We start from the raw sequence: 20,742 nt of genomic DNA on the forward strand, positions 1-20,742 counted from the left end.
AAATGTTATCTGTGTCTTGCAGGGCTGTTACAGGGGGTTACGAGCAAAATGGCACCTGGCTGGGAGGGAGGTGCGGGCTGAACCAGCCCCAATTCAACCAGGAAGGGGCATCTTAGTGTTCACACCAAAACCACCTTCAACTGGTTGTGAGCTAGGGGTGCTGCTATGGCCAGTGGGGGAGGCCTTTAATTCTAAGTCTTACGTTCTGAGTGTGCCTCTTTCTAATTCAAAGGTACAATATAAATAGACTGTGTGACCTGCATGAAAACATTCCTGTTTGTAATGGCACATCTCACAGAAAGTTACCATTTTTCAAACCACCTATAATGAGAATGGATGTCAAAATGGGATTCTAACATTTTGTAAGACCCCAAATTTATCAAATAAAGAGTCAAATATGTGCAATGAACTCTTCCTGAGACAGAAGAAGGGGCACTTTTTAGAAAGATATTCAACAGAAGGGTTTTCTAGTTGACTGACTATCAAGGTAGAGAAAACCCTATAACCCCATTCATTAAAATATGACTATTAACACCTTACTAAATATCCTTCTACATCCTTACCCACGTTTTTATACACATGCTTTTAACACGTGTTTTAAATAACAAAAATGAGATTCCACTAAATCAACTATTTTAACCTGTCCCACTCACTCCCCTCTTTATTATACTTTTTGTGTCAAGTTGATTTATTTATTGAATAAATAAAATCCAGACTTTTCTGTTTAAGTGCCTGAATGAATTTGTTCTTACACAAAGCAAGTGCTCTCAAGAAGCTCATTCTTGAAGATGGTTGAGAAATATGAATGACTAATATGAAAAGAACATTAACCCATGAAATGTACATGAATATGGCCACGCGCGGTGGCTCACGCTTGTAATCCCAGTACTTTGGGAGGCTGAGGTGGGTGGATCACCTGAGGTCAGGAGTTCAAGACCAGCCTGACCAACATGGTGAAACCCCATCTCTACTAAAAATACAAAAATTAGCCAGGCATGGTGGTGTATGCATGTAGTCCCAGCTACTTGGGAGGCTGAGATAGGAGAACAGCTTGAACTCAGAGGCGGGGGTGGAGGTTGCAGTGAGCCGAGACCGTACCACTGCATTCCAGCCTGGGCGACAGAGTGAGACTCTGTCTCAAACAACGACAACAACAACAAAAATTTACATGAATATGCATATCAGTTGAAGGCAAGCGCATTACAAATGTAAGTACAATTTAGTAGAAGGGGTGAGGGAGCCTGGGTGTCAATGGGGAAGCCTTGGTGAGCTCCTAGAAGTAGGATGAAGGCTGTGAGACAGTCTCAGTCCTGGTGATACAGTCAGGATGATGTAACAGGGTTCAGTGAGGGAGTGCAAGGTGACAGAACAATATGGAGTATCTTATACTAATTCCTGCAAACTTCTCAACTATGTACAAGAAAACAAATACTTACGAAACAGAAGAAAATGGCCAGGTATAGTGGCTCATACCTGTAATCCCAGCACTTTGGGAGACCGAAGCAGTATCACCTGAGGTCAGGAGTTCGAGACCAGCCTGGCCAACATGGTGAAACCCTATCTCTACTAAAAATACAAAAATTAATCGGGAGGCTGGGGCAGAAGAACCGCTTGAACCTAGGGTGGGGTGGAGGTTGCAGTGAGCTGAGATCGAGCCATTGCACTCCAACCTGGGCACTAAGAGTGAGACTCCATCTCAAATTTTAAAAAAAGAAAAAAAAAAAGAAATAGAAGAAAACACAGCAGTGGATATAGTGCTTTTTGGTTCATTCAAAGCAGTCCCATCAGAGTGGCATATTAAACTATACAAACGGCTCCAAATGGCAAAATCTAGACAGTAGAAAATCCCAGGGTCCTAATTATGTTGTCAAATAACTTACAAAAAAAAAAAAAAGATGAAGGAAGAAGCTACAGATTAAAAGAGATTTAACAGATTTATCAAACAAATAAAAAAGGACCTTTTTTGGAACCTAATTCAAATAAAGTTAAAATACATATGACATTTACAAGAAAACTGGAAAATCTGGACAGTAGATATTTGATATCGAGAAATTCCTAATTTTTTAGATGTGGTAATAGTATTGGGTTATGCTTTTTAAAAGTCCTTATCCATTAGAGATGCATATAGAATTATGGGTGAAATAATATGATGTACAGAATTTCTTTCAAAATAACATGGGAAGGGCGGCCAGGTATGGTAGATCATGACTGTAATCCCAGAACTTTGGGAGGCTGACATGGGAGGATCGCTGGTGTCAAGGAGTTCGAGAACAGCCTGGGCAACATAGGGAGACTGTCTTTACTTTAAAATACACGCACACACACACACACACACACACACAAACACACACACACAATAAAAAATAATAATAATATGAGAAAGGAGAAATGGATAACGAAAGCACAGACAAAAGAAGACTGGGCTTGAGCTAAATCACTGTGGAAGCTGTGTGATGAGGACAAGGGGTTTCAACAGATTATTGTTTTTGCATATAGTTGAAATCCTTCATAATAAAAGTTAAACAAAAAAGTGCTACAAATCCTAACGTTGACACTAAATTCTACAGCATGAAGAATTTATGGAAGAGTGAGACTCTGTCAAAAAAAAGAAAAGATTGTGGAAAATTACCTAATGATACAAAAAGTATAATAAAGGGGGTGAGTGGGACAGATTAAAATAGATGATTTGGTGGAATCTCATTTTTGTTACTTAAAAAAATCATGTATCATGTATATAAAAGCATGGGTAAGGATGTAGAAAGATACTTAGTAAGGTGTTAACAGTCATCTTTTAATGAATGGAGTTATAGGCTTTTCTCTACCTTCTTTATACCGTTTAAGAATTTAATGATAAAAAGTCACGCATGTTGTTTCACCCCAGCAGTGTTGGCTTTACTAAAAACACATACTCTAAGAATCCCATACATGAAAGTTGGAACTTAATCAAGAACATGTCAGAGAGAAGCTGCTTGAGCAAGAAAATATCTGAAAAGCAAGCTCTCCTAGAAGAGAAGCAAGGCCTCCTTAACAGTTTATGAGCACACACCTGTTAGGCGCACATACTGCCTGCCAGTGCCTTTCACTCTAAGTCTCTCTGTAAGCTGTAAAAGCAAACAGTTTAATGGCAAATACATACTCTATCCAGGTTAAGGTGCCACAGATTTATAAACGTGTAAAAACACCAGACCTTGTTTTGGGGTTAAGGTGAGAAAAGGGCTTGCTAAACAGTCTCTTTCCTAGAAGGAAGTTCTCTTACCCACTCACTCCCTGGGCCAGAAGGTCAAAGAGCATCTCTGGTTGGAATCATAATGCTTCGGCCTGAAGTGACCAGGCCACTCACTACTTTAGTTGCCCAAGCAGTATCAAAGGAGCTCACCTCATAGTCTTTCCTGGGAAGAATCTCATCCTCCTCCTCCTGTGTTTCTCCAAGGATGGTCTAGAAAAACAGATCCGCAGAGGGAGCCTTTTTTAGTGGTTAGGAGTGGAAGGAGGCAGAAGTATTTACTGAAATCAGTGGCTACCTTCTAAATCATCTGGAGCCATTATCAAATAGGAACCAGCCCTCAAAAAAAACCTTTCGGGGGTGAGGGACCATGTGGGTGAGGATCTACAGCCATCAGCTGAGCTCTTCATTTCCACTGATAGTCTCCAAATAACCACCCTCCTCTTCAGGACACCTCAAAGATGTCCAACGCCAGCTGAAGAGGGGGGTAAAAATGCAGGTTCCATTTGACAGTGTGACGTATCTGAAATCAGAAAGGACTTGTCAACTCTGGGAACACAACTCAAGTTTTCCCAGGATGCTTTGCAGGGGGAAGCTGGACTGTCAGTGACCCAGAAAGGGTGAGGGATAGAGTGAGAAAGGACTGGAGAAGCTAAAACAGCAGCATGATAAGCACAAAGTCCTGTGAGGAAGCTCATTCTGAAAACGCTTGTTTCATTCCAAACTCTTTTCAGATGGAAATAAAAGGAAACATGGGTGGGATTTACTGGAGCTGGCCTGGATTCTCCCTCAGATTCCAGGAGGGGTTATGAGAAAAGACCCCAGACTTAGGCACGTGAAGCAGGGTAGACGCTTCGAGAGCCCGGGCTGCGGTCCCCAGGCCCCACCCGCTGCCACCTGCGGGCCCAGATTGGCCCGGCCCCACCCCCGGTAACGCCTCTCTCAGTCCCTTAGCAACCGCCCCCTCCCCAGGCCGACTCCGCCGGCTTCTTACCAGCTCCTCGGGGGTGCGGGTCTCACGCTCACCGCAGCAGCAGCACCACCTGCAGCAGCAGCACAGAGACCCCCTGCACCCCGCCATCTTCCTCTTTTACTGCCACTCTGGACCCCTCTAGCAACCCCCTCCCAGCCAGGATCTGCGCCTCACGTGACTGGCCCCGGGACGGTCACGTGGCCCTCTCGAGCTCTGGGACTGAGACCGGGAGTGGCTGCAGACGGGTGGGGCGAGGACTCGCGTCACATGACGATAAAGGCACGGCCTCCAACGAGACCTGTGGGCACGGCCATGTTGGGGGCGGGGCTTCCGGTCACCCGCGCCGGTGATTTCCGCCCTGTAGGCCCGCCTCTCCAGCAACCTGACACCTGCGCCGCGCCCCTTCACTGCGTTCCCCGCCCCTGCAGCGGCCACAGTGGTGCGGCCGGCGGCCGAGAGTTCTGAGTCACCCGGGACTGGAGGGTGAGTGACGGCGAGGCCGGGGTCGCCGGGAGGGAGATCCTGGAGCCGGCAAACAACCTCCCGGGGGCAAGGACGTGCTTGTGGGCGGGGAGCGCTGGAGGCCGGCCTGCCTCTCTTCTTGGGGTGGGGGCTGCCGCCTCCCCTGCGCACCCTTCGCGGGATTAGTGTAACTCCCAATGGCTACCACCTCCAGCGACCGCCAACCCTCAAGCGAAGACTGACTTTGGCTCCCTGCCTGGACGGAGGGGCCCCTGAGCCAGGGGTGACGATCCCGCCCCTCTGACCGGCCCAGGCCCGTGTCCTCGCCCCCATCGGTGACTCAGTGACCTGGTGACTGGATTCTCGGCCACCTGGGCGCCGAGACGGCTTCCGGCTCCTGCCTTTTAAACCTGCCTCCCCGGGGAGCACCTGGAGAAGAGCGCTGGGCCCGGGGCACTGCGGTCCCTGGCGCCCACTGCGTCCCGCTGCGCACGGGGGTCCGCCGGGACCTTTCTGGGAGTCGTAGGCTTAGTATCCCAGTGCTTGGCGCAGACTAGTTGTTCAGTAAATGGCAGAGGCTTATTTTGAGAGAGTGGCAGCACCTGGCCCTTTGGCGCTCAGTGAATGTTGGCTATCGCCGTGTGCCAAACTCTGGGGATACCCCAGGCAGGACACCGGTCCTGGTCTCAGGGAACTGGGGAAAGAGAAAGGAGACAGGCCTTTTCACCCACAATTACAACCCAGGGTGCTATGGGAGTCCAGCTGATAACGGATAAATCGTGGGAGTTGGCTTACAAATATGGCACATGCCTGGCATATACTAGGAATGCAATAAGTCTTTGAAAATCAGAGGATTTACAGGTGGTTCAGCTTCCTCCTACTCTAGGTTCTGTTCCAGCAAGCAATTAACGAGGTGCGCCCTTAAACGCTGGAGGAAAGCCAACTGGCTGCTCTTGCTGTTACTCCTCCCCTCCGCCCCCGTTCCTCACTCCCCACAGCCATCCCCACTGAGAATCTGGAGTTTGAGGTCAGAATGAAAGAAAGCAGCCCTAGAGGGAGAAAGCTTTGGCCCAGGGTTCTTAGTCTGGAATCAACTCCTTGTCTTTGGATGTATCCCCGTGTAGTCTGTGCACCTGTGTGTGTATTTCAGGGGAAGGGAGCAGTGCATTTAATCAGATTGTCAAAAGAGTCTAAGACCCCAAATGGTTAGGTACACAGGGTTAGTGGTGGACAGTCTGAAAGAAATGAACCTCACCTGGGCTTTCCTCTGTTGTGCCATGTCACCACACACCCATTCACTACTGTGTGTTTGCCTATTGCTGTGCAAGTGTTTTGTTTGTTTTTAAGTGTTTGTCTTATTTTCTTAACCAGACTGCCAGATGGCCCTATGCCCTCTGTTGGCCTGTCTGTGCCCTGGTGGCTCTGATTACTTGTTTCTGTTTTTTGTTTTTGTTTTTTTTTTTTTGAGATGGAGTTTTGCTTTTGTCGCCCAGGCTGGAGTGCTATGGCACAATCTTGGTTCACTGCAACCTCTGCCTTCCGGGTTCAAGCGATTCTCCTGCCTCAGCCTCCAGAGTAGCTGGGATTACAGGCGCCCGCCACCAAACCTGGCTAATTTTTATATTTTTAGTAGAGTCGGGATTTCACCATGTTGGCCAGGCTGGTCTCAAACTCCTGGCCTCAGGTGATCCACCCACCTCGGCCTCCCAAAGTGCTGGGATTACAGGTGTGTTTTTTGTTTTTTTAAGAGATGGAGTCTCGCTATGTTGCCCAGGCTGGCCTTGAACTCCTGGGCTCAGGCAATCCTTCTGCCTCAGCCTTCCCAGTAGCTGGGTCACTGTGATGATTTGAATTGAATTCTGTGATGTGTAAGAAGAGCAGCCTGCAAGGCAAGCACAGATGGGGCAGCTTTTGCTCTGAGAAATTCGTGCCTTTACTGAACTTGGGTCTGGCTATTTTTGGAACATGGCCAGCATCAAGTTCTAACCCACAACACGGTCTTTTTGGAGTAGCATGAATTCAGGAGAAATCTGGCTGCATAGTCAAGCCCTCACCCCTTCCATCCTGTGCACGAACTGTTTCAAGTAACAGATGTTCCAGGCAGAGCCAGCCAGAGTGAGCTGTTCCTTCTCTGGAGGGTGATCTGGTATCCCTGAACGCCTGTTGGCCTCATCTCCACCAACCCCTGCAGTCTCTGCCCCTGAGTCCCCCTCCTTCCATCCGCCTCCCCTTACTAGAGCCTCAGCCCTCCCTCCTCGCCTGGAAGCCTTGCCCCCGCCCCCTTGTGCTGGCTGGAGCTCAAGCCTCTTCCTTTGTCGCAGCTCCGCCCAGTTGAACACACCCGCTGGGGAAGGTGCCTCTGTTCCCTCCCCACGCACTCTGGGCCTGAGCTGACAGAGATGGACCATCGAAAAGCCAGGGTCCTCCCAGCTGGGCACTACTGCCCCTCGCTAGGAATATGGGCCTCGCAGGTCGGCAGCATGAGGTCCTCTGTGCCACCTTCCATCAGGTAGCTGTCACCGAGGAGCATGTTGCAGTGCCGGGTGGGGGCTGCCTTGCATGCAAGGAGCCTGGCAGCAGCGGAGGGCAAGGCTTTGAGTGAGGCGGCCCCGACAGCCATAGCTGAGGAGCATGGAGCCACTGGGAGGGGGCAGTGTCACCTTTTTTGGCCTTCTTCCTGTGTGGAAATACAGCACCTCCGGCTTGAACCTGCCACTCAGGTGTCTTGATGTGTCGGGGGTGTGGCTGCCTGCCCCCTGATGCTCCCTGCCCCACCCTGTGCAGTAGGAACCCAGCCATGGTGAACGAAGCCAGAGGAAACAGCAGCCTCAACCCCTGCTTGGAGGGCAGTGCCAGCAGTGGCAGTGAGAGCTCCAAAGATAGTTCGAGATGTTCCACCCCGGGCCTGGACCCCGAGCGGCATGAGAGACTCCGGGAGAAGATGAGGCGGCGATTGGAATCTGGTGACAAGTGGTTCTCCCTGGAATTCTTCCCTCCTCGAACTGCTGAGGGAGCTGTCAATCTCATCTCAAGGTAAACTCATGCAAGGTTAAGGTGGGAGGGGGGAGTGGTGGTGCCTGGGGAGCGAACTGTCAGCCCTGAGGCTGGGCTGCCCTTTAACCCGGCAGAAAACAGCAGCCGGAGGGGGCGGGAAGGAGAAGGCAGAGTGGGTCATCTGATCTGCAACTTCTCCGTTGCCTGTAAAAGTCCCTCCACAGTGTCAAGGTATTTTAGACACACTCTTCAATGGGTTAAAAATGTTGATTCTCACACTGTATTCTTTGAGGGAACTTGGGGGCTGGATCACGAGTGCAGTTTACGAAGTCACAAAGCAGTGAGATTGTTTTCAGCAAGTTAGAAATTTGGATTATGCTTCTTGAACTCTAGAAATGCCAACTGAATTACATTAGCACTTCATGAATTGCAGTTTTTTTTTAAGTTTATGCCTTTTACTGTATGCACGTCTCACGTGTCACTCCCAAGTTTTTGAAGTTTAAATGCACAAGGATGTTTAAATACACCGTTGATAGCTTGTAACACAAGTACTCGTGCACATCCAGGCTTTTTTTTGAGTCTCGTTTCGGAACTTGGCCTTGGTCTGCACAACTGTAAGCTGCTGCACAGGGCTTGGGGGGTGGCATGAAAGAAAGTGAGTCTGCTGACCCTCTTTCTAACTGTTCCTACAGCGAGGCTGTGCTTGCCACAGTTAGGATTCCCCTAACTCTCAACCATGATGTCTTAACTCACCTGAGATAATAAACAGGCAAGCGCTGTGAAAAGTCTGAAGTGCTGCTCTCACACAAAATGATAGCGCTGTTGTTGTGTCTTACCTCTGTAATAGTGATCATAACGGCACCTCACATATACTGAGTATTCGGTTTGTACACCAGGCACTGTTCTAAGTTCTGTGGAACCAGCTGCCGTCATATTCTCCTAGTGTTATGGTTTGTTGTTGTTGTTGTTGCTTTTTTTTTTTTTTTTTTTTTTTGAGACAGAGTCTCATTCTGTGGCCCAGGCTGGAGTGCAGTGGTGTGATCTTGGCTCATTGCAACCTCTGCCTCCCAACTCAAGCAATTCTCCTGCCTCAGCCTCTCAAGTAGCTGGGATTACAGGCGCCCACCACCACACCCAGCTAATTTTTGTATTTTTAGTAGAGATGAGGTTTCACTATGTTGGCCAGGCGGTCTGGAACTCCTGACCTCAAGTGATCCACTCACTTCAGCCTCCTGAAGTGCTGGGATTACAGGCGTGAGCCACCACGCCCAGCATCGTAGTGTTATTATGAAGTGGGTACTACTATCTGCCGTGTCTTATAAATAATGAAACAGAACTCACAGAGATTAAGTAATGTACCCAAGATCACACAGCTATAAGTAGCAAAGCCAGGATATGAACGCTGATTGGTCTGTCTCCAACCTTCATTGATGCTTCTCTAACTCCCGGGCCCCATGGGAAGGCAGTGACGGATGGTATTTCTCCTGGAACCTCTCTTCAGAAACAAACCCCCTACAGGTTTGACCGGATGGCAGCAGGCGGCCCCCTCTACATAGACGTGACCTGGCACCCAGCAGGTGACCCTGGCTCAGACAAGGAGACCTCCTCCATGATGATCGCCAGCACCGCCGTGAACTACTGTGGCCTGGAGACCATCCTGCACATGACCTGCTGCCGTCAGCGCCTGGAGGAGATCACGGGCCACCTGCACAAAGCTAAGCAGCTGGGCCTGAAGAACATCATGGCGCTGCGGGGAGGTGTGGAGCCAGCACTCCCCTACACTCTGGGTTCTGGCTTTCCCGGAGGCCACTTGGTAGCCTGAACTTGGTTCCTGAAATGGTCCTTTACTTCTTCCTGGGCCCCACGCTGAGGATCCGCAGGATCCCATCCCCGCCGGTATTGTCAGTAGGCATTGTGGGTAGTGAGTCATCCTGGGCACCACACACAGGCAGCCACCTCTCCCACCTCTTGACCTCGACATAGGAGTTCCGTCGGGATTGCAGTCGCGGCCTGATAACCCTCTGCCTTGCCTACACCACTGCATTGATTGCTGGCTGCACCCAGCACTTGGCCCAATCACAGAGCAACAGAGTATCCAGGAGTGAGAATAGCCGGTTAGGCCTCTGGTGCCTGCTGTTGTCAGGCCACCTAAGAGTGGGAAGAGGGAGCCTGATGGGTGGGATCCTATGGCCTCATGCTCCCCACCACAAGACCCCTTCACTTGAGATGAGTAGAAAATTCTCCCAGGAGGCAGGAGCCCCAAGGCCGTGGGATGGGAGAGGGTGGCAGGCGTGCCCAGGTAGAAGTAGGGAAGGGCTCTCCAATCCTCCAGGCACAGTGAGGAGCAGCGGTGGTCTCCTATTCTCCACCGCCAGCACAGGGTCAGCATGCAGTGAATATTGAACTGGTGGGCTGCTTTTTTCCCTCCTGCTGTCTTACCAAGTGCTAGAAAGAGACGAACCAAACCTAAATAATATGAAGTTTCTGCCTTCCAGGGACTCGCAGTCCTGGGTGTCGGGGCTAGGTAGAGGGAACAGAAAGGGTCTCTGGAGGTTGGGTGAGACCCAGTGACTATGACCTCCACCAACCCTGCAGACCCAATAGGTGACCAGTGGGAAGAGGAGGAGGGAGGCTTCAACTACGCAGTGGACCTGGTGAAGCACATCCGAAGTGAGTTTGGTGACTACTTTGACATCTGTGTGGCAGGTGAGTGGCTGGATCATCCTGGTGGCGGGGATGGAGCTAGGGAGGCTGAGATGCCCAGAGAGCCTGTCGGTGTTCGGTTCAGGACACAGTGATCAGGGGCACTCATGGGTCCATGCTGGATGAAGGACATGCAGAGGTGAACTGCACCGTGTCCTTGCTCCTTTTGTATCACCCACTCCCCTCCTGGGCCTGCCACCATCGACCCCTAGCTTTTTGTTCCTCTGCCTGGCCGTGCTCTTAGCCTGCTTGGCCTTATTCTTTTCTTTAAAACGAAAGAGGGGTCTGGGCGCGGTGGCTCACGCCTGTAACCCCAACACTTTGGGAGGCCGAGGCAGGCAGATCACCTGAGGTCAGGAGTTCGAGACCTGCCTGGCCAACATAGCGAAACCCCGTCTCTACTAAAAATACAAAAATTAGCCAGGTGTGGTGGTGCACGGCTGTAGTCCCAGCTACTCAGGAGGCTAAGCCAGGAGAATCTCTTGGACCCAAGAGGCGGAGGTTGCAGTGAGCCGAGATGGTGCCACTGCACTCCAGCCTCAGTGACAGAGCAAGACTCCATCTCAAAAAAAAAAAAAAAAACAACACCCCACAAAAGAGGGATATTTACTTACAGGATTCCAGAGGGCAGGGAACCCAAGGTCAGGAGATGGCCTCAGACCTCACGAGGCACTGGAAGAGGTCAAAAAGCAAGGCCCTCCCTCATTCCCTCTGGGGCCACAGGGTCCCCCATCTCCGCTTCCCACTGCACATCTGTGCTTCATCTGGGAGACCTGATACCCATGCTTTTCCACACACTTGGCCTGCTCCTGAGTGTGCAGAGTGTCAGTTCCAGCCAGTTCCCCAGGCTAATGGACAGGCCTCCGTTCCAAATTCCCAGGAGAGAGAATCACCATTGGCCACAGCCACAAGACCAGGTTCCCCCAACAGAAATGGGTGGGTTGGACTTCTCTTCCACCCTTGAAGCTGAAGGCTGGCATTGAGCCCTCAGCGTCTCAGACAGGGCTCAGGTATGGCAAGACAGTGTGCACCAGGGACAGGAAGTCCCGGGATTGGCACATTTTCTGGGATGACAGTTTTTTTGCCAATATTCTGGGAGAAATCCTACCATTTTTACACTAAACATGGCTATGTTATGGAGTAGCATCTAAAGTGATATGAACTAAAAAAAAAAAAAAGGCCAGGTGCGGTGGCTGAAGCCTATAATCCCAGCACTTTGGGAGGCCAAGGCGGGCGGATCATGAGATCAGGAGTTTGAGACCATCCTGTCCAACATAGTGAAACCCCGTCTCTACTAAAAATACAAAAATTAGCCGGGCGTGGTGGCGCGTGCCTGTAGTCCCAGCTACTTGGTAGGCTGAGGCAGGAGAATCGCTTGAACCCAGGAGGCGGAGCTTGCAGTGAGCCGAGATCGCACCAATGCACTGTAGCCTCGGCAACAGAGCCAGACTCCGTCTCAAAAAAAACAACCCAAAAAACAAACCACGTGGCTTCAAGAAAATTACATGTTGTGAGTGACTTTGGCCTTGTCCCTAACCCCCGATGGACATGTCCATTCTGTCAACAGGGGTGTTTAGGTGCTAAGTCTGGGAAGCGCTGATTAGGAGTCAGAGAACAGACATTTCCAACTGTTAAATTGTCATCGCTTGTATCAGCCATTATATAGTCAGTTACTGGGGGAATGTGCACCCGTGATGGGCGTTAGGTGATAATGATTGGAAACTAGTGAAGCTGTGAGCTCACAGTTGCTGAATGGTTTCTTACTTTGCTTATCAAGTGGGTAATGAAGATCAGTGGATTAGAAAACACCAACCTGTTGGGCATGGTAGCTCATGCCTGTAATCCCAGAGCTTTGGGAGACTGAGGCAGGAGATCAAGACCAGCCTGGGCAACATAGTGAGACCGTGTCTCTACAAAAAATAAAAACATTTTAAAAAAGAAAGCCCTCAGCTGTTCATGATAGAAAAATAGAGTAAATGGCAAAATCTATACGTAATCAAATGCTAGATTTGTTCGGTGATATTTAGGTATTGTAGCTATAGTTTTCAGCTATTAAAAAGCCTTGTTGTTTCTGAAATTTCTACTGGGAAAATAGCTTTGTTATTGCAAGTGTGAAGCCCCATTGCTTTATCCCCCACTCCCTTACCCCTTGAAACAATAGTTTTTATATTCATTTTTGATGACTCTGGGTTTCTTAAGAAGGGAACTGCCTTATCAGAGCAAAGCAGCTTGGCTTTCCGCCTGGCTCAGAGTCCTGCCCTGGGCTTGGGCTGATGAAACCAGCACTCCATGTAGTTTCATGAAGGCCTATGGTCATCCTGCTTGCCTGACCGAGCAAGGCTGCTAGTAAGTTTAGTCATTGAGGAAAGGGGTCAGAGAGTTCACAGAGCCAGTAAGGAGCCTATGGAACATCTGATCCCACCTCCTAAGCAATTCTGGAATCTCGTCTTCGGCATCCACTGCCCCTGTGTTTTCAGACTCCAGGAGCTCATTGTTTTGTGGGTGGCTTATAGTACTCTAGCCAGCTCTCTGAACCGGATGCTGGTTCTGCCATTAGAAACAACACAGAATATGACTAATAAAGAACTTCACTAGGGGGCTGGGTACAGTGGCTCATGCCTGTAATCTCAGCACTTTGGGAGGCCAAGGTGGGAGGATTGCTTGAGCCCAGAAGTTCCAGACAAACCTGGGCAAGATAGCAAGACCCCATCTCTAAAAAATAAATAATTAATTTAAAAAAATTTTTTTAATTAGCCAGATGTGGTGGCTTGCATCTGTAGTCCAAGCTACTCAGGAGACTGAAGTGGGAGATCACTTGTGCCCGGGAGTTCAAGGCTGCAGTGAGCCATGATTGCACCACTGCACTCTAGCCTGGGTGACAGAGCAAGACCCTGTCTCTGAAACAAAGCAAAACAAACAAACTCACCTATGGTGGATCCTTTTTCCCCAGGACAGACCTTTGGACATTTGAAAGGAGTTTCTGTATTCTTTTCATTCTTTTTTTTTTTTTTTTTTTTTGAGACGGAGTTTCGCTCTCGTTGCCCAGGTTAGAGTGCAATGGTACGATCTCGGCTCACTGCAACCTCTGTCTCGTGGGTTCAAGCAATTTTCCTGACTCAGCCTCCTGAGTAGCTATTACAGGCATACACCACCACACCTGGCTAATTTTTGTATTTTTGGTAGAGACGGGGTTTCACCATGTTGGCCAGGCTGGTCTCGAACTCCTGACCTCAGGTCATCCTCCTGCCTTGGCCTCCCAAAGTGCTGGGATTACAGACATGAGCCACCGCACCCTGCCATCCATTATTTTCTTTGAAGAAAACATCACTTTCTTCAGTTCTTCCTTGTGTAACTTGGTTTTTAGCTTTTCACTATCTTGGACCCCTGAGTAATTTCAATGTTACATTAATAACAATGTTTAATCCGGTGCCTAGAGAAAAGTCAAGCTTAGTACCCCAGATGCTGCCCAGCCAGTGCTAACTGTAGCATTTTCTCTTTTCCATGGCCACCAAGTGCAGGCCTGATTTGCTTGGCTGCTCAAGGCAGGACAGTGTGGGAGTTTGGAGCAATCCACCCCCACTCTTGGAACTGGGCTCTGAGCCACCTCCCCTGAGAGTCATCTCTGGGGTCAGAAGCGTATCAGTCATGAGCCCAGCCACTCACTGTTTTAGTTCAGGCCGTGCTGTGCTGTTGGAAGGTGCAAGATCGGAGCCCCCAAAGCAGAGGACTCTCTCTGCCCAGTCCCTGTGGTCTCTTCATCCCTCGCCTTGAACAGGTGGAGGCCAGCCTCTCCCGACTGTCATCCCTATTGGCAGGTTACCCCAAAGGCCACCCCGAAGCAGGGAGCTTTGAGGCTGACCTGAAGCACTTGAAGGAGAAGGTGTCTGCGGGAGCCGATTTCATCATCACGCAGCTTTTCTTTGAGGCTGACACATTCTTCCGCTTTGTGAAGGCATGCACCGACATGGGCATCACTTGCCCCATCGTCCCCGGGATCTTTCCCATCCAGGTGAGGGGCCCAGGAGAGCCCATAAGCTCCCTCCACCCCACTCTCACCGCACTGTCCTCGCACAGGCTGGGGGCTCTGGGTGGAGTGCTGAGTTCGCTGGGTTCTTCCCAGATCTCCTCTCAGGTCCAGAACTTGCACAGCGTTGCTTGGCCACCCCGTTTTGGTTACCTCTAATTTTCCCCCCAAAACCCAGCAACAGTGTCTGTTGAGGGGTTTGTTGTACTTTGGCCGACAAGCATCACCAAAAGGGATTCTAATTCTCATTACAAATCCTGCTTAAATCAGTGTTTCCCAAAGGTGGCTGTCATCAGAACCACTTGATAAGCTTTTTCAAAAAATGGATCTCCAGGTCCCACCCCTGGAGGTTCTCACTCAGTAAATCTGAGGGAGGTCCTCGGAATGTGTGTTTTACTTCTTGAGCTTGGCAGGTGATTCGGATGATCAGTGCAGCATGGGAACAGCTGGGTTAGATGACACCATGTTACCAACAGACACATCTAGGGCTAAAAGGCTGGCTCAACCCAAGGCTGGAATGCTTAGGGCAGCTGCTCTACTCTGTAAAAAGTGGGAAGGCTGGGCATAGTGGCACGTGCCTGTAGTCCCGGCTACTTGAGAAGCTGAGGCAGGAGGATGGCTTGAGCCCTGGCGTTTGAGAGCAGCGAGACTCAGTCTCTAAAAACAGAAAAAAGAGGAGAAAACGGCAGGCCAAGCCCAGGTGTGCTCCTGGAATATGATCGGACTTTCGTGGGTCCCTCTGCCTGACACTGTGGTTGGCATGGAGGATGGAAGGGGGAGAAGTATTTAGGGTGGAAGACGGGCTGGCCAGCAGCTGCCACAGCCCCTCATGTCTTGGACAGGGCTACCACTCCCTTCGGCAGCTTGTGAAGCTGTCCAAGCTGGAGGTGCCACAGGAGATCAAGGACGTGATTGAGCCAATCAAAGACAACGATGCTGCCATCCGCAACTATGGCATCGAGCTGGCCGTGAGCCTGTGCCAGGAGCTTCTGGCCAGTGGCTTGGTGCCAGGCCTCCACTTCTACACCCTCAACCGCGAGATGGCTACCACAGAGGTGCTGAAGCGCCTGGGGATGTGGACTGAGGACCCCAGGTGAGGGCAGTGGCCCAAAGATCCCCAGAGGAGGGTCCAAGAGCAGCCCCAGCTGCAGTGCTGGCTCCCCACGGTGGTACAGACGGATGTCTGTGCCATGGCTAGCTGGGCACATCGAAGGCTCCAGTCTCAGAGGGCATCAGATGGAAGAACCCAGCCTCAGTGGTGCTCCCTTGCTTCCGGCTCCCTCTAGCCAATCCCTTGTCTCAATTCTCTGTCCCCATCCTCACCCAGGCGTCCCCTACCCTGGGCTCTCAGCGCCCACCCCAAGCGCCGAGAGGAAGATGTACGTCCCATCTTCTGGGCCTCCAGACCAAAGAGTTACATCTACCGTACCCAGGAGTGGGACGAGTTCCCTAACGGCCGCTGGTGAGGGCCTGCAGACCTTCCTTGCAAATACATCTTTGTTCTTGGGACGGGGAGGGCAGAAGAAGTTTGCATGCTTGTGGTTGACCTGGGAGGAGTCAGGGGCAGAATTTACAGGAATGGCCTCCTGGGCATGTGGTGGCACTGCCCTCTGTCAGGAGTGTGCCCTGACCTCTGGGCACCCCTCTGCCAGGGGCAATTCCTCTTCCCCTGCCTTTGGGGAGCTGAAGGACTACTACCTCTTCTACCTGAAGAGCAAGTCCCCCAAGGAGGAGCTGCTGAAGATGTGGGGGGAGGAGCTGACCAGTGAAGAAAGTGTCTTTGAAGTCTTTGTTCTTTACCTCTCGGGAGAACCAAACCGGAATGGTCACAAAGTGAGTGATGCTGGAGTGGGGACCCTGGTTCATCCCCTGCCCCTGGCCTGACCCCAGCTGCAGGCCAGGCTGCGGGGCTGTGACTTCCCCATCCTGTGCCCTCCCCTCCATGCTGTGGACATGGCAAAGGGAGAAGGGTAAGTTGGGAGACCTCCACCTGGAAGGGCTTAGGGAGGCAAAGACAGGCTGGGTCTTTGTTGGGGGCCGTGAGAGGGACTCAGGGTGCCAAACCTGATGGTCGCCCCAGCCAGCTCACCGTCTCTCCCAGGTGACTTGCCTGCCCTGGAACGATGAGCCCCTGGCGGCCGAGACCAGCCTGCTGAAGGAGGAGCTGCTGCGGGTGAACCGCCAGGGCATCCTCACCATCAACTCACAGCCCAACATCAACGGGAAGCCGTCCTCTGACCCCATCGTGGGCTGGGGCCCCAGCGGGGGCTATGTCTTCCAGAAGGTGTGGTAGGGAGTCACGGGGTGCCCCCCTCTCTTGACCGGCACCCGTGGGTTCCCCAGAGCTTAGGGCAGAGCAGCCTGCCTCTCCTGGGCTCTTAAATTTTGAATGAGCATGGATTGGAGCAGATGGGAGCTCATGCTTTAAGTCAGATAGACCTGGCTGGGCACGGAGCCTGGCCAGCACTTTGGGAGGCCAAGGCGGATGGATCACTTGAGCCCAGGAGTTCGAGACCAGCCTGGGCAACATGGTGAAACCCGTTCTCTACAAAAAATACAAAAATGACCGAGGCATGGTGGTGCACACCTGTAGTCCCAGGTACTTAGGGGGCTGGGGTGAGAGGATCGCTTGAGTCCAAGAGGTTGAGGCTCCAGTAAGCCATATTTGTGCCCCTGCACTCCAGCCTGGCCCACAAAGTGAGACCCTGTCTCAAAAAAAAAAAAAAAAAAAAAGATTGGCTGGGCTTGGTGGCTCATGCCTGTAATCCCAGCACTTTAGGAGGCCAAGGTGGGCAGATCACAAGGTCAGGAGTTCGAGACCAGCCTGACAAACATGATGAAACCCCATCTCTACTAAAAATACAACAATTAGCCGGGTGTGGTGGCGGGCACCTGTAGTTGCAGCTACTTGGGAGGCTGAGGCAGGAGAATCGCTTGAACCCGGGAGACGGAGGTTGCAGTGAGCTGAGATCATGCCACTGCACTCCAGCCTGGGCGACAGCAAGACTCCATCTCAAAAAAAAAAAAAGATAGAAATCAGACCTATGGAGGCAGGTCACTCGACCTCTCTGAGCCTGGTTTTCTCGTCTGTAAAATGGGATGTAGCTTGTGTTCTGGGCATGAAACCTAACAAAGCATGTAACGTGCTTGGCACATGGTAAGAGCAGGAAGCACTCCCTGAAAGGCAGCTGCTGTTACTATCCTGAGTTGACACCTTTCTCCCAGGGCTGCTGGAGTTAACATTATGTTCTGATCTAAGGCCCACGGGCCCTGGAGCAGAAAGACCTGAGTTTAAGGACCAGCTCTACTGTATACTGTCAGAGTAGCCAACGTGCTCAACTTCCCTGAACCCACTTTCCTCACGTGGGGATCACTGTGCCCAGCCTCCAGTATTATCAGCATTCTAGCAAATGAGTTTGAGTAAACCCAGCTTAATCCCTGATAGGCACTGGTTCTAGAGGAGATGTCAATGTCATTGTCACCTTGCACTGGGGAGGATGGAATGTGTGGGGCCTCTCTCCCATGACTCGGCCTGTCAAATCAGTTGCTGCTGTTCAGAAATGGCTTCTTCGTGGAGTCTTCCCTGACTGATTGGGAGAGGGGTGGCCGATAGCCCTCAGACCTGTCCAGACTGAGAAACTCACGTCCCCACTCACCCTTTGCTTATGGACGTGCCAACGCCACAGTTCATTATTCCGCCCACATGGCTGCCAGTAGTCCTGATACCTTAGGTGTCTACGAAAGGGCGTCTGGCAGGGCTGGGGTTGGTGACAGGCACCTGTCTCTCCCACAGGCCTACTTAGAGTTTTTCACTTCCCGCGAGACAGCGGAAGCGCTTCTGCAAGTGCTGAAGAAGTACGAGCTCCGGGTTAATTACCACCTTGTCAATGTGAAGGTAGGCCAGGCCCCAGGGTTCCCACAGAGTACCAGGCCCTTCGTTCAGCAAACACCCAGCACCTAGCCTGGGCTAGGCATTGTGCAAGACAGAGAGATACAGGCAGAACTGGGGCCCTGCTCTTAAGGAGCTCCCAGCCTAGAGTGAGGGAGGCAGATCAATGTGTGACCACCAGCCAGTGTAAGTGGGAAAATCAAGTTCAGGAGAGGATGCTGTCGGGTCCAGAGGAGGGATATCTCACCTGGGAGGCCAGGGAAGGCTTCTCAGAGGGTCATCTGTGGGAATCACTGAGGACAAAGAGGAGTTGGCCAACAGGAGAGAAGGGTATTCCTGGGACAGGGCAGAGGACAGGCAGAGGCAGTGAGCTGCACCATCTGGGGAAACCAGGAACATGAGCAGGAGGAGGCGGGAGTGTTAAGCAGGGGCCAGGCCCTCAGGGATCATGGTTGTCCTGCTGGAATTTGAGTTTTCCCTCAATGCAAGGGAAGCCTTTCTCCAGCAGTGGGGTGGCTTGGTTCCTGCTTTATTTTAGGCAAATCACAGTGGATAGTCATACGGATGAGAGAGATTGGGGACGGCTAGAGCCGGGGAGGCCAGCAAAGAGACCCCTGGAGTGACCCAAGCCAAACACAGTCCTGGAGGTGGGCTAGACAAGAGGGAGTGGATCAGAGAGTGAGCAGCGGGTGCTCAAGGAGGAGAGGGGAAGTGGCCAGGACGCCTCTAGGTTCAGGCTTGTGTGGGGAGAGATATCATTCACAGATGCAGGCAGAGGAGGCCAGGAGCGGAGGCACAGGGAGAGGGGAGTGGAGGCGCAGGGAGAGTGGAGGCCGGGAGTGGAGGTGCAGGCAGAGGGTATTGAGCCCAGACAGCCCCATTGAGCCAAGGCTGTCCAGGCAGTGGGACTCCAGTTGCCCTTGGCCCAGGTCTTACCCCCACCCCACATCCCCTCAGGGTGAAAACATCACCAATGCCCCTGAACTGCAGCCGAATGCTGTCACTTGGGGCATCTTCCCTGGGCGAGAGATCATCCAGCCCACCGTAGTGGATCCCGTCAGCTTCATGTTCTGGAAGGTAAAGGAGCCGGGGGCAAGCTTGCCCCGCCCACCTGGAAAACCGTGGGGAGGGATTGGGACCAAGTCCCAAGCGTGTGCTGAAGGCCACACTGGACCCAGCCTTCAGGGCACACCCAGCTCTGACTCACCCGTGTCACTGCTGACGCAGGGTGTTTATTTCTGGGCAGGGGTGGGAAGTGATACTGGCAGTGGGCCTTGTTCTATTCCGGGAAATGTCCTGTTGAGCAGAGCCCTTGGAGAGCCCTGTTAATCTTGCCTCTGTGTGTGTGTGCGTGTGTGCGGGGGTATGTGTGTGTAGGACGAGGCCTTTGCCCTGTGGATTGAGCGGTGGGGAAAGCTGTATGAGGAGGAGTCCCCGTCCCGCAGCATCATCCAGTACATCCACGACAACTACTTCCTGGTCAACCTGGTGGACAATGACTTCCCACTGGACAACTGCCTCTGGCAGGTGGTGGAAGACACACTGGAGCTTGTCAACAGGCCCACCCAGAATGCGAGAGAGACGGAGGCTCCATGACCCTGCGTCCTGACGCCCTGCGTTGGAGCCACTCCTGTCCCGCCTTCCTCCTCCACAGTGCTGCTTCTCTTGGGAACCCCACTCTCCTTCGTGTCTCTCCCACCCCGGCCTCCACTCCCCCACCTGACGATGGCAGCTAGACTGGAGTGAGGCTTCCAGGCTCTTCCTGGACCTGAGTCGGCCCCACATGGGAACCTAGTACTCTCTGCTCTAGCCAGGAGTCTGTGCTCTTTTGGTGGGGAGCACTTCCGTCCTGCAGAGGACCACAGTGGGTGGCACCTCCTGAGAAGGCGAGGAGCGTGGTTGTTGCCAACTAAGCCCTCGAACCAAGGCAGCCTCCAGAGCCAGCCTGGGACTCCCAGTGAACTTACACTTGGAGCCCGTGCAGTACAGGCAAAACACGCAAGGGCATCAGGCACTGGTGGCATCGTAGATGTGGCAAAGTGCTGTACCCTTCCACCTCCTAGAGGTGGGCAGCTGGGCCCCACCTACTTGTGACTGAAGGGGCACACCACTGCCCTGCCTGCCCACTTAGCCGTCCACGGCACCAGCCCCCTAGATGGGCATTGGGCTGACACCTACCATGCTGCTTTTTGGCACAGTTGTCTATTCTGAGCCTTGAGAGAAAAAGTGCCCCTTAAGGGTTGAAGGCAGTCTGAACCCTTGTGCTTGGTGGGGCTCGTGGTCTTCCCCTTTTGCCTGGCTGTGGAGGCCTGATGCTGCCCCGTTCCCTGTCAGAGGCCAAGATGAGATTTGCCAGCACAGGGGCCCCAGATCTGCCTGGGCCTGTGCAGCAGCCCAGCTTCCTGGTGTATTTTTCAGGTAGGCCCTTGTCCTGCCAGCTGCCTTCCTCATCCCCTCGTCCTGTCCCAGAGGTT

The 20,742-nt window shown here is 51.9% G+C and overlaps 2 protein-coding genes across 17 annotated transcripts in view; one reads left to right on the forward strand and one right to left on the reverse strand.

The window, feature by feature from the left end:
- Positions 1-4,356, reverse strand: part of CLCN6 (chloride voltage-gated channel 6) — a 36,790-nt gene extending 32,434 nt beyond the window's left edge. For all 10 annotated transcript variants that reach the window (XR_679837.5, XR_010148217.1, XR_010148218.1 and 7 more), the window contains exons 1-2: positions 4,218-4,356; positions 3,377-3,436 (exon numbers count right to left, since the gene is read on the reverse strand). Coding sequence is in view for 5 of the 10 variants with exons in the window: in XM_063786177.1 (XP_063642247.1) it covers positions 3,377-3,436; positions 4,218-4,304 (147 nt within the window). In the remaining 5 variants the exon portion in view is untranslated. The remainder of the gene's footprint in view (positions 1-3,376; positions 3,437-4,217) is intronic.
- Positions 4,357-4,417: 61 nt separating this feature from the next.
- Positions 4,418-20,517, forward strand: MTHFR (methylenetetrahydrofolate reductase). Of its 7 annotated transcripts, none has more exons than XM_001141040.7 (12): positions 4,418-4,679; positions 7,443-7,691; positions 9,171-9,409; positions 10,248-10,358; positions 14,171-14,364; positions 15,222-15,472; positions 15,707-15,841; positions 16,032-16,212; positions 16,481-16,663; positions 18,173-18,274; positions 19,226-19,345; positions 19,646-20,517. In XM_001141040.7, exons 2-12 carry the CDS (start codon positions 7,456-7,458, stop codon positions 19,862-19,864), a joined length of 1,971 nt encoding a protein of 656 aa, XP_001141040.3. In that variant the 5' UTR covers positions 4,418-4,679; positions 7,443-7,455; the 3' UTR covers positions 19,865-20,517. The 7 variants fall into 7 exon arrangements, with proteins under 7 accessions (XP_001141040.3, XP_009446630.3, XP_063642260.1 ...); XM_009448355.5 differs by having other exon boundaries at positions 4,491-4,679; positions 7,446-7,691; XM_063786190.1 differs by having other exon boundaries at positions 4,561-4,679; positions 9,154-9,409.
- Positions 20,518-20,742: the final 225 nt, after the last annotated feature.

The sequence above is a fragment of the Pan troglodytes genome, chromosome 1, assembly GCF_028858775.2.
Source record: "Pan troglodytes isolate AG18354 chromosome 1, NHGRI_mPanTro3-v2.0_pri, whole genome shotgun sequence".
NCBI lineage: Eukaryota > Metazoa > Chordata > Mammalia > Primates > Hominidae > Pan > Pan troglodytes.

Excerpts from the sequence above, each read along its gene's own strand:
- MTHFR (XM_009448336.5), top strand. The coding sequence starts at position 7,058 with ATGGACCATCGAAAAGCCAGGGTCCTCCCAGCTGGGCACTACTGCCCC. Across the intron at positions 14,365-15,221 it reads CCGGGATCTTTCCCATCCAG|GGCTACCACTCCCTTCGGCA; the intron begins GTGAGGGGCCCA and ends TGTCTTGGACAG. Across the intron at positions 15,473-15,706 it reads ATGTGGACTGAGGACCCCAG|GCGTCCCCTACCCTGGGCTC; the intron begins GTGAGGGCAGTG and ends ATCCTCACCCAG.